General features: G+C 52.2%; 1 protein-coding gene across 2 annotated transcripts in view; it reads right to left on the bottom strand.

Annotated features, from left to right (window-relative positions):
- Positions 1–4,888: 4,888 nt before the first annotated feature.
- The window catches only part of LOC116943813 (uncharacterized), a 35,396-nt gene continuing 24,670 nt past the window's right edge, over positions 4,889–15,614 (bottom strand). For both annotated transcript variants that reach the window (XM_032957037.2, XM_032957036.2), the window contains exons 6-9: positions 13,591–13,829; positions 12,569–12,829; positions 11,174–11,278; positions 4,889–10,355 (exon numbers count right to left, since the gene is read on the bottom strand). In XM_032957037.2, the coding sequence (XP_032812928.1) occupies positions 10,300–10,355; positions 11,174–11,278; positions 12,569–12,829; positions 13,591–13,829 (661 nt within the window). In that variant the 3' untranslated portion in view covers positions 4,889–10,299. The remainder of the gene's footprint in view (positions 10,356–11,173; positions 11,279–12,568; positions 12,830–13,590; positions 13,830–15,614) is intronic.

Here is a 15,614-nt window from a genome sequence, read left to right as displayed (position 1 = left end):
GCCTGCTGCCGTGTGTCTGTGTGGGGGTTTGTATGTTCCCTCTCGATCTCTCACGACCCATGTACGCCATGCGTTTCCTCCGGTGGCGAGATGTTAACTACCTCGCCAGGTATACAAGAGCGGTCGCGGGTTCGATCCCGACCCTGACGCCTGCTCTATATATGGAGTTTGCGTGTCTCTCTCCGTGATCGCGTGGATTTTTTTTCTCCGGGACATCTGGGTTTTTCCCTCCACAATTTAGTAGCGTGCGTTTTAGACTCTTTGGCTGCTGTACATTTCCACATGTTGGGCTATCATTTGTGGCCAGGTCGCTTCTCAAAAAGAGCTACATAGCTCAGTGGGTAATCTAAAAAGTGAGTAAATCGTTTAATAAGTTGATGTATATAGAAAAAAAACATACGTTAACTGGGTATTGGCCAAAACATCCCAACACTGAAAAATTACTAAATTTGGATCTCACACCACGCCAGTGTGCTCACCATTACAAAGACAAAGATCCCCCATACAGCCTTCAAAGACTATTGGGGCAAGTGCTGCGAGCGAACACCAATGAAAGCCGCCACAGCATACGAGGGGAGTATGGTGGCCTGCACCACGCCCGGCCGCCTTTGTATTCCCAGCGGCGATATTCACACATCACTCCGGGTACACATTTGAGGCTGAGTCGACCTCGGGGTAGGCGCAGAGGGCCGGTTTAGAATATAGTCACTGGCGGTGGCCGCGAGTGGGAATCGAACTCGGGTTGCTGGACATTACAAGCACAGCGGCAACTCAGAATGCGAGTCAGGCAAAACAAAAGGCAAGAACATCTCTGACTCCAGCGGGGGGGAAAAAAACCAGCCTCCCAAGCTGTCACGTTTATCTCTAAACCATCACTTGCGGTCACTTGAGGGGCAATTATGGCCGCGCTTCTCTGCACTGTAAAGTATAATACAGAGCAAAAAATAAAAAATATCCACGCCGAAGTGGCTTCTTGCTCAAAGCAGTATCGACAGCCCTGAGCCATATTCTCGGTTCTTTCGGTAAGTCACGTAGATGGGAAATAAAAATAAAATACAAAAATAAATTAACATTTATCATAAAAGCAAGAAAGCACGACCGCTTGTGTTGCGATCGAAACGTTGTGGTTTTTTGCTTTAATTAATTAAATAATTTTTCATTTGCTTTTTATTTCATTTTAATTTTCTATCTACGTGACTTTACCGAAAGAACCAAGAATATGATTCCCTGCAGTGACAAAAGTCTAAATTTAACCGCCCTGAGCCAACGGTGGTAATGGGAAAGGTGACCGACCACTCCCACAGGGGGTTGACAGGGGCACGGCTCCCCCACACGACTCACCCCACGTGCACGCTCGCCTCCCGATGAGCGCGGTGGGCGACGTACGGTGCGAAAGAAGTTCAACACGGCGTACAAAAACCGCCGTGATGTTCCCAGTGCGCGCGCAGAATGAACGCAGAGGCGCGCAGTCTTTGGGGGGGGGGGGGGACGACATTTAGCCATCGACGATTCGCACTGACAAGGGAAACGCACCTCGACTCCCTGAAAGCTCTTCACACCGCTCTCGACTTACATTTTGGTGATACATGGGCGAACTTGATAGATGGACGGCCCCGATGAATCCGGAGCGTGGCGGTTTAAAAATCATAATATACACACACACAGCACACAAATGTACTTTTTCGTATATCATCATTGCCCATTAGTAACTATAGGGAGTGGTGGCGCAGTGGTTAGCACGCTGCGTGGACAAAAAAACCCGGTGACTCGAGTTGGATGGCCGGTCACGGCTAACATCAGTGGCGGGTGGATTACCTGAACCGGCCCTGGCTTCCCTCCGTCACCACGACGATTTCACCAAAACCAAAGCTGACCAGCGTGAAGTATGGTCAAACGAACCTCTATGACCGGACACCATGCGTGGAAGGCATTCGTCTAGCAGTGGAGTGATAGGGCTGTAAATTATGAGCTGAACTAACTATTTCTTATTTATTTTACCACTGGGCCGTCGAGCTCTTTTGCAGAAGCGACCTGGCCCCAAATCATAGCTCAACGAATTAGAACATGACGTGGAAATGCTTAGCAATAGCCAAATACTCTAAACGCACGTCCATTCTAAATGTGGAGGGAACTACCGGAGGACCCGGAGAAAATTTCACGCGAGCATGGGGGAAAAGCCATGAAAACTTTAAATATACAGCAGGCATCAGGATCGGAATCGAACCCACGACCTCCTGTAGACCAGGCGAGGTAGTTAACATCTCCTAGCCACCGTGATGATGAGAGAGAGAGACGCAAACTCCAAATGTACAGCAGCAGGCATCAGGATCGGAATCGAACCCACGATCTCCTGTATACCAGGCGAGGTAGTAAACATCTCCTAGCCACCTTGATGAGAGAGACGCAAACTCCAAATATACAGCAGCAGGCATCAGGATCGGAATCGAACCCACGATCTCCTGTAGACCAGGCGAGGTAGTAAACATCTCCTAGCCACCGTGATGATGAGAGAGAGAGACGCAAACTCCAAATATACAGCAGCAGGCATCAGAATCGGAATCGAACCCACGATCTCCTGTATACAAGGCGAGGTAGTTAACATCTCCTAGCCACCGTGATGATGAGAGACGCAAACTCCAAATATACAGCAGCAGGCATCAGAATCGAACCCACGATCTCCTGTATACCAGGCGAGGTAGTTAACATCTCCTAGCCACCGCGGCGCCCTATGGAGAACCACAGGAGATGGGAATCGCTGCTGTGATGAGTAAACATCCTCTCCTTTGTAAACGCAACCCTTGCTGAAGTTGTTTTCAGCCAACACACTCTCACGGGATATAAGGTAAGGCCTCGACATTCGTTAGAGTTCGGTTCTTCAAGTCGAGACTACGACGTTTATATTTGGTGGGAAAAGGGGTGGGGGAAAGGGTTAGGTTCACGTGTCCGACTGAACGTAAGGCAGAAAATAAAAGTGTTTCATAATATGAATCCCTACCCATAAACAACATCCACATGTCGCTAATTCAATTGTACAACACAGACAGATAATAACGCAGGTAATAACGCGTCAAAATAAGTGAATACAAAAATACATCACAAAATTATAATACTGCACCGTACATTTGGGAAGCAGCATTTACCTCGGCACAAAAGGTCAATGATGCGCCTTCCAATGCGTTGGCTCAGGCACGTGCTCAGCTCGCGGACGCCGAGATGCGTGTGGCCGGGACTTGTTATTGGAAGGTTCTTACGCTTGCAGCGGACGCATCGAATTTGCACGCGCGATGATCAATGCTTGTCCGAGTCGAAATCTCGTGAGAAGTTGGTTCACGCGAATCCTCGGCAGCCTTCACGTTTATTTTACTTTACTGGGCAAGGGCCCCGCTGAGCTGGAAAGAGCTCTTTTTTTCAGAAGCGACCTGGCTCTCACAAATGATAGCTCAACAAAGTGGCTTATCATCACGTGGAAATGTATCGCAACGCAAATACTCTCTAAACCAGTGGTTCTTAACCTTTACTGCATCCTGCACCCCCCTTGAGATCCCAATGGTTATAACATTCATAATGTTCATAAACACATAGACATCGATTAAACTAACGAGTTACTTACGTGCCCGTGCTCAATTTGTCTTTTTCGATGATTTACCTTCGAAATAAATCTGACATGTCTCGCACCCCCAGAAAGGGCATCTCGCACCGCTGGTTAAGAACCACTGCTCTAAACGTACGTTTTTAAATGAACATGTATAACACAACTAATTCTTGATGACACCAGCATAGCAACAATTCCTCACATCGCAGGCGAGACAGTCATTGTAATCCACCCAACCAATACAACCGAGACACAGTCGGTCTGAACTCCCACACTCTGTACAAAACGGTCATATCGATTACGTTGGTTTACACGTCTGTGCTTCGCAACGCTTCCATTAATCGACAGCGTCCATCGTTCATGCAACATTTGCCTTCTCACGACTGCCGAGGAGCCGCAGACGAACTGGAAGGCAGCAACCAAGCTACCAACAATTGCCCAAAGCTCTGCAGTCCCCTATTCACGCAGATGCTTTCATACAATTAATTAGTGTATTGGTCTTTGATGTGTGTGTTGTCGGGTTGCGGTGCGGGTGCCACCACCCTCGTTTGCACGGAGAGCCTCTCCGAGTGCCCCACTTTCACCAGCCACGCGCGGAGTGATGATATCTTCTTGTCGTCTGGCCGATGTTAACATGGCAGAGCAACAACTACACTTTCACATCGATGGTAAGGCCAGATAGCCGCGTCCGGAGCAGCGAGGGGAGTGCTATCGCGGACGTCTCATTCGTATATATGTCAATGGGGCTGGGGGGGGGGAAATTGCGTCGTGATTTTGTACGGCCTGCTCTGGATGACCACAATGACACACTTACTGGAGAGTTATAAAGAGCTGTCTCTGGGTATTCTGGCTTCCATCCCGGAAGAAAATAAACAACCCCGCTCGGCCCACATCCACACACAGCACTAGCAGCAGCACGTGGCGACTCCTTTAAAATCGCGGGAGAACGCGAGCCGCGATCAAGTCAGTGCCCGAAGCAGCTCCACAAGCACGTGGAGCGAAACGTCGGGCGTCGTGCCGGACACGAAGTGGTACAATCAGAGGTCGCATTAGGAGGGCCGCGTCATCTCTTATCTTGGCGTTTTCCATTCGACTTTGCTTAAGCGATTTTTTTCGCGAACAAAAAAGCAATATCATCAAGATGAAAGGCGATCGCTTCTTCTATCGTGCTGTGTAATTATGGCTTAAACACTGTTGACGTCATTATATATAAAAAAATGACTTTTAATATTCTCATGGGCGATGCATCGCAATAACAGCGCTCACAAGAAGGACGCGCGCGGAGTGGGGGGGGGGTAACGGCAGACTTTCCAAATTTATTACTTTTTGCCGATTTCCAGCACAGAGAGACATTGTCACAACAGCAGGAGTAAAGAACAAAAAAAGAAACCACCATCAACATCACACACCTGTACACAACCTCACCGCGGCGCGCGTGTTTACAGTAAAATAACAACGGCGTACTTCGAAACGAACAAAGCAACGATCCTTTTTTATTGTTACACACACAAAAAAGCCCCAATACATTACGTTATCCCTCGCGGGGGGTGTTTGTGGTGTGCGAAAGCAATTTTAGAGGTGCGCCGGGTTGATGCACACAGTGACCAAGCAGAGAAATTCATTTCGTGGTGGTTGATGCATCGCGCAAAATGCATCCGCTCTATGCGGTCGGGACAAAAGTAAAACCATACGCACGCACGCACGCGTTTAATAAGTGGCACCAAATTCCTCGAAAGGGAATCAGATACAATGGGAAATTTCCCGGCAAAAGCTTCCCCAATGAAGTCAATAGATAGCGTTTTGCAAACAAATATACTTTGGACCAAAACAACTCACCTACTGGAATCGTTTGTTTAAATATGCTAACCCATACGCAAAATAGTATTTTGACGCAACGATGACGCCGGTTTTGTTTTCTCTCCGAATTTCTCTGCGGTTTCCGTGCAGCTGAACTTGACAAACATTCGAACAAAAACGAGAGAGAGGACCCCGCTTTGGTAGGCAAATGCCCTGCAGTGTCGAAAAGACTTACGGTAATTCCTACAAAATAACACCGGTCCGCCTTGAAAATATTTCACATCGAGAGCCGTCAGTCGCTCACGCAGCCGTGCCGAAAAAACACAAAACCGCTCCCCCCCCTCCGCCCCCCCCCCCCGCGCATGTCTCATTTGCAGCGGTTGGCCCAAAAAAAAGCTGAGCAAAACCACAACTTGACAGCGTCGTTCTAGACAGGCGGAGGAAGCGGCGACACCATCACCGGCACAGCACACGGGCACGCGTCGCCAGGACGATGACGCTTACGGCGAGGTGGTGCGCGTTGGCGTGAGAACCGACGAATGTGGATTTTATTCCGTGTTTAAGTCATTTGCATATCACAAAAAGCACCCCCCCCCCACCCCCCAACCCTTGAGGGAATTGATGAAGTGATTTTGGAATAAAACATTCACCGTCGCTTTGATTATTTTTTTGTTGCAAGTCCTTGGGGGCTGTTGGTCCGAAGAAGACTGGTCCCGCTCAACAGTAAGATCACACGTCAAGGAGGAATGGACAAAAAGGGGGGGGGGGTGGGGGTGTGCGTGGAAGTGTGGGGGGGGCAATGCTGAAACGTTGACGGCGGAAAAGCTGGGGTAGAAAAATTGTTCCGAGTCCAGCGAGCAATCATGAGATGGCGTGCGTGATCAGGAGGGGCCCCCCGCTTTGGAGTAACTCCGCGAGTCCTTCGCCAAAGGCAAACTTGCTCACAAGTCTCCCTTCTGCCGGCCCGTCGCGAGTCCTCCCAGTGGCCGTAGCGAGGGGCGGGCGGGCGGGGGGGCGACCGACGTCGGGAAAGAAAAATCGGCGGACCTGAAAAATCGGAACCGCGACAGAACGCGCGTGGCCGGGGAGATTTTTTTTATTTTCCCCGCGCGCAACGACAGTCCAGCTGTGATCCGAGTGGAAGAAAAGACATTCATCTTCATCGCCGCAGCAACCACCACCTTAAACGCACCCAACTCGACATCCGAAATCTTATTTGACTTTTCATCAAAACTTTGGTCCCCCCCCCCCAAAAAAAAATATATAGGGTAAAAGAAGTGTACACCTTGTCTAACCCCACCGCCCACGCGCGTAAAACTGTACATCTTTAAAGACCGCAGGGTGGTTGGGAAATAACGCGAGCCCAAACTCCTCCTGCTTGTACCGACATTTTTAAACGCTGTTGACACGCAAACCTCCCGGAGGAGAATAACACGTTAATCACGCCATAGGTACGTTTTACATTTGATTTTTTTCGCAAATACTAAACGTGTACCGTGTCAACTGTGTAACACCGCTGACGCCTAATAGGGACACTGTCGAAATACTGACGTAGATGATCACACATTTTACAAATAGAAAACATTTTAATTGTTTCGTCTGTAGGGAAGTTGGCTGCCTCAGCTGTCTTCGTGGGACGTCATTACCTCAACAGCACCATCAGCTGCGGACTCTGCGACCATCACGCGCCAAACGGTATTCAACACAGTCCAAACAATTGCGGAAGTACGCGTGTAAAAAAAAAATCACGTGCAAAAACGTATGTTGAAATGAACATTCTTGATTTACCGAGGCAGGATAACTCTGGAACTAAAACGCATCACGCCAAAAGGGGTGAGGGGGGGGGTGATGAAATAACATGAATAAACCGTGTAGCGGGGCCACACACTGCTGATGAGACTCATTAAGTCAACAAACCAAAGGATTTGCGCGGCTAAATGCTGCCGGAATACGCTGGGTCGTAAAAGTCCCAAGGAGGCATCGACTAAAGGGGTTTTACTTTCACTGCTGTTACTTCGTAGGAAATGGGAGTATTATAATTGAAAATATTTTTTGTAACATTGCAATGTGCTGCAAGAATAGAAAGCTGCTGTGTATAATTTGTGTCTGTCCAAGACGAGAACACGACGTGCATTGAAGTCTCGACCTGGGATTTTGGCCACAGTGAACGTTGTAAAACGGCGCGGTGCAAAGGTGGAGGCAGGGTGACACCGTGTGGCTACAAGCGGTGCCTACACGCAAACGAACACGCGTTACGCAAACAAAGACAATGATCCCCCGTATAGCCTGCCCACACTGTTGGGGCAAGTGCAGTTAGCGAGTAGCGCCCATTCAAGGCCGGCACGGCACACTTCGGGGGTTGGGTGGCCAACACCACGACCGGGTCGCCTTTGTGTCCCGAGTGACGATGTTTACACACCGCACCAGGTACTTATTTGAGGCCGAGTCGACCTCGGGACGGCCCATGACCGGTTCAAATAATCGTTACTGGTGTTGGCCGTGAGCAGGAATCGAACCCGAGTGGCCGGGTTCCTAGCACAGCGCGCCGACCGCAACACTACCGCTTCCCACAACGCGCATTACACACACACACAAACCCTCTAACCAACGACTGGACAAGGTAGAAGTGCAGCCCCTGCAACTCCCTGTTCATGCCACCGCTGGCCGAAAGACCTCCAACTCACAGGAAGCTCTACAAACTTTAAAAGCCCCGCTCTATCGGGAATTTTGGTCGACTATTCCACGCTGGCAAGACTAGAGGTGGTCGACTGAAACCAATATAATTATATAAGCGTAGCCGTCCGTCCCTTGAGAGGGGGGGGGGCCCACACAGTGCGATTTGTCCTGGGCCCCCCCCAACCCCCAACTATGAACGGCCCTCCCCACATTTTACCCCACCTACACGCGCGGAATTGTCGTGTCGATCGAGTGCGATGTACAACATTCACGCTGCTTGGGTGGACGGAAGTGGGAAGCGGCGGGGCGGAATTTAAGAAGCTTGCCTCATCATTTCACCTACAGCGCCCCCCCCCCCCCCCCGCTAGTGGAGATCGTCGAATCGGCAACCTCTGGATCGCAAGTCCAGCCGCGTGCCAACCGCTACACACCGCCGTTGGCAGCGCCAACCAGCGTTGTGACAGCGCGAACTAGGTGGCGCGTGACTCGTGACCACAGTCGCAGCGAGAGACGTACTGCGTGCTGCCGAGCCAGGTGCAGAACCGTTTTACACGTCCCCCTGACATAGCACGGGCCAGATATATTCACCGAACGAGCAACGGGTGTTACATCACGAAAATTCATCGTTCAGCTCGTTCGCACCACCAGCAACTCCGTGGTCAGTCTAGGCTTCTCGATTGCTTCATTTCGTCGAAGCGGCAGCCAAAGGAGGTGACCCAAGAAATTGAGCGATGGGATGGGCGCTTGTACGGGAGCTAGACCTGATCCGTTGCATCACGTGACTCTGTGGGCGGGGGGGGGGGCAGGTGGCGACGGACTTGGGCAGGCTTTCATTCAGACGTGGACGGAACACGTCTGGTCATAACAATGAACCTCCCTCTCTGTCCCGCCAACTCACCTCTAAAAGCCATCCAGCAATGGACACATCATTCATCAATTGTCACAAAAAAATCGATGAGGAATGGCACTCCCGTCAGAAAAGCGAAAAATGTGGATGATTGTTAAGCGCATGGTCTTATTCGGCTAGAAATCTACGGGATAGATGGCATGGCAGATGGTAGAATGGCCGACGTGGGTTGTGAAGGTGGAACTTGCTGCTATAAAATTAAGTGATGGAGTTGAATACACTGACAAAATTGGGGCGTTCAACTCCTAAACAATTTTCAAGCATCAATGTATTTTCTGTGAATCAAATGTGGCTTTTCTTTCCGTGTATTTGCCTATATCTGAGAGCAAAAGGTTGGGGATGTGTCTTATCATCTGCTAGGTATGTGTGTGTGTGTGAGACCCAAGCTGCGGAACTTTATAGACATTTGACTTTGTGAGGAGCATCTTGCAATCCACAGAATATGCTTCCATTCATCAACTATTGTTTCCGAACTACAAACACGTTTAATTTATAAAACAAGCAAAAATCGATCCTCACAATCACGATACGTGCATCACATTTTGCGCACAATAATTATTCACAATTCGCACGCGTTCACAACCTTAAAACCTTTGGAGATCGTATCGACCCATGCCCGCTGCAGACTCGACACGCGCCGCGAGGACTACAAATATACAGCACCAACGACGATGACGCGGATTTGCAATCGTCGCCACGAATATCGACAAAACCATCGAATTGTCGAGTGGCCCCCGAATGACTACGTCCACCGTACGTGCCCTTACCCCTCTTGCCTCTTTCACAAAAATCCCTCCAAGTGGATTGGCGCCAACCTCTCACCAGTTGCCGGCGGCAGAGCGGCGCCCAGTCTCTCTCCCCGCACCTCGACCAGAACCCAAACGCGGTTCGCACAAAGCTTAAATTACCGGCGACTCAACGAGCAAAGGGGTACAAAACACGAACACTCTTGATACGCGAATGCCAGAGCCTCTGAAAAGGCCCCCCCCCGGCAGGGAGAGGAAAAGAGAGGGGAGTTACCGACTCATCGCGCGCGCAACCCGTGCCTATCCACACGGACCACAGACACCCCCTTTCGCCCCCCCCCTCGCCGTAATTACACGCAGGAGAGACGCACAGCGCTGTTTGTACATTTAAAAAAATATACAATCGACGGTGAGAGAAAATAACTGAAGACACCTATAAAAATAACTATTCGTGCAGCAGATTTTTTTTGTAGCTTCCTGCGGTCGACCGGAGGAGTTTCCTGCATTGATGAAGGGCACCAACCACCCCCCCCCCGCCCCAAACCACCGTCCACGTGGCTTTGGACGGACAGGACCTGAAATCACCGCAGCGGCGGGATGGGTGGGGGCGCCCCTCGCCGCATCGGAATGGAATCATCTGCAAGAAACAAGAGCAGCGGCGACGTTCAGTGTCAGTGGGGGGCAACGCGGAGGCGCCATGGGGGGGGGGGGGGGCGGGCGATAACCAAGCGGCAATGGACTGTGCGTAGGGCGTTCGTAATTGCGCGAGTGTGCACACGTGCGATTGTGCGCGCATGCGTGCAGATAAACGCGCGAGCGCTTTTTTGCGATAGTGCAAACATGCTGGCGTGTGTGTGGGTGTCTGGCGATTGTACGAGTGGTCTGGCGAGCGTGTTGGCGAGTGTGTTGGCTAGTGTGCGAGTGTTTGACGAGCGTGGCCTATAGGGTGCGAGTGTGTTGGCAAGTGTGTGAGTGTGTTCACTAGTGTGCGAGTGTGTTGGCCAGTGTGCGAGCGTGTTGACCGGTGCGCGAGTGTCTTGCGAGCGTGTTGGCGAGTGTGTTGGCTAGTGTGCGAGTGTGTTCACTAGTGTGCGAGTGTGTTGGCCAGTGTGCGAGCGTGTTGACCGGTGCGCGAGTGTCTTGCGAGCGTGTTGGCGAGTGTGTTGGCTAGTGTGCGAGTGTTTGACGAGCGTGGCCTATAGGGTGCGAGTGTGTTGGCAAGTGTGCGAGTGTGTTGGCTAGTGTGCGAGTGTGTTGGCTAGTGTGCGAGTGTGTTGGCTAGTGTGCGAGTGTTTGACGAGCGTGGCCTATAGGGTGCGAGTGTGTTGGCAAGTGTGCGAGTGTGTTCACTAGTGTGCGAGTGTGTTGACCGGTGTGCGAGTGTCTGGCGAGCGCGCTGGCGAGTGTGTGCGCGCCAGCGAACAAACGAGCGTGCTGTCGGCGTGCGAGTCGCACTCGGTCGGTTGCTGTGGCTCGGGTAGGTCTTGGGGAAGTTGTGGAACTGCTCCGGGGGTGGGAAGTGCTCCACCGGGTGGAAAGAGAAGCGTGACTCAAAGTCGTCTGCAGGGGCGGGGGGGGAAGGGCAGAGAAAATTTCACAACCCCATCGCAAACATCTCTCCATGGGTTACAAACATAGCACGCGGGGTCGCGCCATTGCTTCACACTCTCATGGAATTTCATCGTCATCATCATCATCAGCCACGATCGATCCACTGCTGGATGGTGGTCTCCCGCCGCCGCTGCCACATCCCACCACCCCGCGATGCGACGATCCACCCAGAACCTGCACGCGAACCGACCCCTTCGCCGTCCCCTGGGTGGAGCATAATCTCTCAAACAGCTTTCCTTTGGCTGCCACGAGATCCATTATTCCTGACCGCCCTCCATCGTGACTTCTAGCTGTGACGTGTGTCCTGCCCCAATGCCCCCTTCACCGTTCCCCCCTACGGCCAGAATTTTTTCTAATTAACCCAGTTGTGTTCTCCCCGATCCAAGCGTTCATTTTTTCCCCTCTCGCAAAGCTAATTCCCGCAAACGTAAAAGTAAGCGCGACCGTGAGGCTGCGAGCCATGCAAGGTTGCGCAATGACTCACCTGCTCAGTCATCCGAGTCTTTGTGGAAGTTGGTCGGTCGGGGGGGGGGGTCGCGATTTGATTCCAGAATGGTTCTTTGTCTCGTTTGCGGTCTTCCTCATTGTTATTTTTTTTGTTTCCTCGGTTTGTACACTTTCATTTGCCCCACCAACAGTCGCGCGTATATGATCGGCACAGACGTGTGTAATGTTTGCTGAACTAATTCCGCACTGCACGTAGCCAATCGCGCTAATGGGAGATCTCACAATCGATGCTCGCGCGTAATATTTGACGCACGCAACGCGAGCGTGTATACAAAACAAAAACAAATTATGGAAATTGAGGAATCACCGCATCATGACACCCCCATCATCCTCGCACAAAACCCGTTGTATCAATACCGTCTAGTCAGGGGTGCCACAGTGGCAAGATGTTAGCTACCTCACTTGATACACAGGAGGGTCATGGATTCGATCCAGACCCTGATGCCTGCTGTATATTTCGAGATTTCATATCCTTCCCGTAGCCGCGTGCATTTCTCCGGATCCTCCAATTTTTCCCTCCGCATTTAGAATCAACATGTGTTCGGAGTATCTGTCTGTGAAAATATTTCCCGTTGGTAAGCCACGTCGTAGAGCTAATCATTTTGGGTCGCTTCTGAAAAAGAGCTAATTATATTTGGTGGGCCTTAACTGGCAAAATAAAACTGTTTTAGTTTGACAGTTTATTCTAAAGTAAAAAATCAGATTCAAGGTCAGAGGAGTCCCGAGTCTCACCTCCCATGGGCGAAACGAGGCCGCCGGTGAACGGGTCCCTGGGGCCGTTCCGGACGTGCGGAGGGGGAGGAGGGGCGGGACCGAAGCCGGTGGGGCGGCTGGATGGAGGGGGCGGCGGTGGGCCCCCGCGGCTCCTCCCGGGGGGAGCCTCGGAGGTGAAGGGGGAGCGGCCGGAAGTAGGCTGGGGCGGCGGCGGCGGCGGCGGCCCCCTCAACGTAACGCCGCCGCCGTTCCTCGACGGCGGAGGTGGGGGCGGCGGGCCTACGGGACGATCGTGAGAGGTGGGGGGGGGGGGGGTGGGTGGGGGGGTCAGACCGACGGACCGTCGAGAACTTAGAGGCTTCCTTTAGTCAATACCACCCAGCCTCCGCTGGACGCCACCACGTTGCGGGGGGTCGTTGGGTCAGCGCGGGTTGGAGAAGGGACAGGTACCAAAACAGGAGCACCGGTCCAGATGTCACTCAATCGATGGGTAGCTCTGGCCGGGGTTTGAACTCATGTTGGGCAGGTTTCGTAGCGTGGCGGCTGCGACACCATCGCTTCTCACCACCCGGGACAATGTGTTTATAGTTTACAATTAGCAGGTGGGGAGTGAGGGTGTGACACGGGAAGAAGAGGAGAGAGAGCCACACGGCGGGCAGAGGCCCGAACAGAAGCTACCGCAGCCCAGCAACAACGACAATAACAATGACGTCAACAACGACAACGATGACGACAACAACGACAATGACAACAATGACAATAACGATGACAATGACAACAGACAAAAATGATGACAACAATGACGACAATGACAAAGACAACAATGACGCAATGATGAAAAACGACCACAATGACAACGACTACACCAATTGACGACCACAACGATGACAACGACAACAGCGACAACAGCAGCAGAGACAATAATGACGTCAACAACGATGACATCGACAACGATGACAACGGGCAACAACGATCCAGGGGAGCAGCAGCTGCACCATCCCTCCGGGATGAATAAAACCACGACTGCGCCACCGACTCACCCGACCGGTGTGGAGGTTCCCGGCTGGGAGGGGGTGGCCGGCTGTTGCTGCTGCCCACGGGCGGAGGAGGGGGCGCCGCCGATCTCGGTGTGCCACCGCCGCCCGAGGGGTGGTACAGCGAGTTCTGCCTCTGCGGCAGCGCCGGGCCGTCCGACACGGAGTGCCGGCTGGGCGGGGGCGGGGGCGCCATGCCCCGGCCGGACTCTCCCCGGTGAGCGGGCGGAGGCGGAGCGCCATTCCTACGCGCGGGGGGCGGTGGAGGGGAGGGGGCAGGTGGCAACGCGCGGTCACCCGGGTGTCACGCCAGGGTCACGCCAGCGTCACGCCAGGGTCACGCCAGGGTCACGCCAGCGTCACATCGACGTGCGCGTGGTGGTGGGGGCGAGGGTGAAGCCGTGCCCGCCGCCGGGTACCGCTTCTGCTGTGCCAATTTGCCGGGTGCGGTCGCAGGCAGCAAAGTGGCCTGGTCAACACACCAAGAAGCGCGAAGCGCAAACAGCGCACGTGCTGCGAATACGGCAACCCGAGTTCGATTTCCGCTCTCAAACAATAACGGTGGCCATTCATCTGAGCCGTTGCTGGGCTCCCCCTAGGTCGACTTAGCCTCAAATGCGTACCTGGTGCAATGTGTAAACATCGCCTCTATGGGAGTGGTGCTGGCCACCCACTCCCCTCTTGTGCCGTGCCAGCCTTCATAGCTTCTCACTCGCCGCACTTGCTCCAAAAGTCTGCGAAGGCTATACGGGGGGATCTTTGTCACAATTCGTCCACCCAAACAAAACACAAAAAGGCTCTCTTATCTTATAAGAGCTCCTGCCAAGTGCAAAAAGATAGAGACAGAGCGAGCCTACCATGAATTATTCTACCCCGTTCCAGTGGTGGAGTCTGGCACACTCGGACAAGATGGACATACTATGCGCACATTAAAACACTGCTTGTGATCATAGTCTACCACTGCGACTACCACCACCACCACCACTATGGTGTCGTGTTCCCGTGAACTTGACTCATTGATTCTTCCACCCGTGTCGAGGACTCGATCTCTACCAGACGCTGACTGCTTCGTCTCATCCACCACACTGTGTCCAACCACCACCACTACCACCATGCTGCAGGCCAACAAAAATGAATTTTACAAAAAAAACATGTGAAACGAGTAGGGAGGGTTTCTCAGATATTTCACTCCCACACCAGTGAGATTAAAGTTTAGCCACCCTTAAAGAATTGACTTCAATGGACGAATCGGTGCATCGTCAACACGGCTGTCGTCCGCGTTTAGGCGTCTGTGGCGTCAGCGCCAGGGTGGCGAGATGTTATCTCCCTCGCCTGGTGTGCAGGAGGTCGTTGACTCGATCCCGACCCTGACGCCTGTATATTTGAAGTTTGCATCTTCTCCCCGTGGTCACGTAAATTTTTCACCTGGTCCTCCGGTTTTTCTCTCCAACATTTAGAATCAGCGTGCGCATTTGGCTGCTAGAAATTCCCATACGATAAGCCACATTTGTGACGGCCAGGTCGCTTCTGAAAAAGAGCTGTATAGCTCAGTGGTGCAGCACCTGGCAAAACAAAATCAGTTGAGTTGCTTCGTTCACGCAAAGATAATTATCAAAGGGGCACGACGATCGAGAGGGCGCACGGAATGCGTGAGAAACGGGTGCCAAAAAAAGACACCGCGGCCACGTGGCATTTAAAAGTCGAGGTGCAAGCCGGGGGGGCGGGGGGGGGGCGTTACTCTCACAAGCCGCTGTTGTGTGTTTGTCTCCGGAGGCTGGACAAGCGTGCGGATCTTGCGTACGGCGCGGTTCACAAAAAATTTCACAATTCGTCACGCTCTGGGCAATGTGGAGAATGCCAAAATTTAAGTTCTGCAAGCTAACAGTTTTGCAAAAAAAACACACGACCGTGCCACGGCGTTGGGAGCGGGGTGGGGGGGGGTGGCCCTGGAGGGGGTTAGAATAACCAGCAACGAAAACACGCACATTGTCACGACACCCTCGAAAAAAACCTTCAGTGCCAAGGGCTCC

This window comes from Petromyzon marinus, chromosome 19, assembly GCF_048934315.1.
Source record: "Petromyzon marinus isolate PM22_M1 ecotype Great Lakes invasive population chromosome 19, UKy_Petmar_22M1.pri1.0, whole genome shotgun sequence".
Lineage (NCBI taxonomy): Eukaryota > Metazoa > Chordata > Hyperoartia > Petromyzontiformes > Petromyzontidae > Petromyzon > Petromyzon marinus.
Note: the sequence above shows the minus strand (reverse complement) of the source record. Positions and strands in the feature narration are given on the sequence as shown.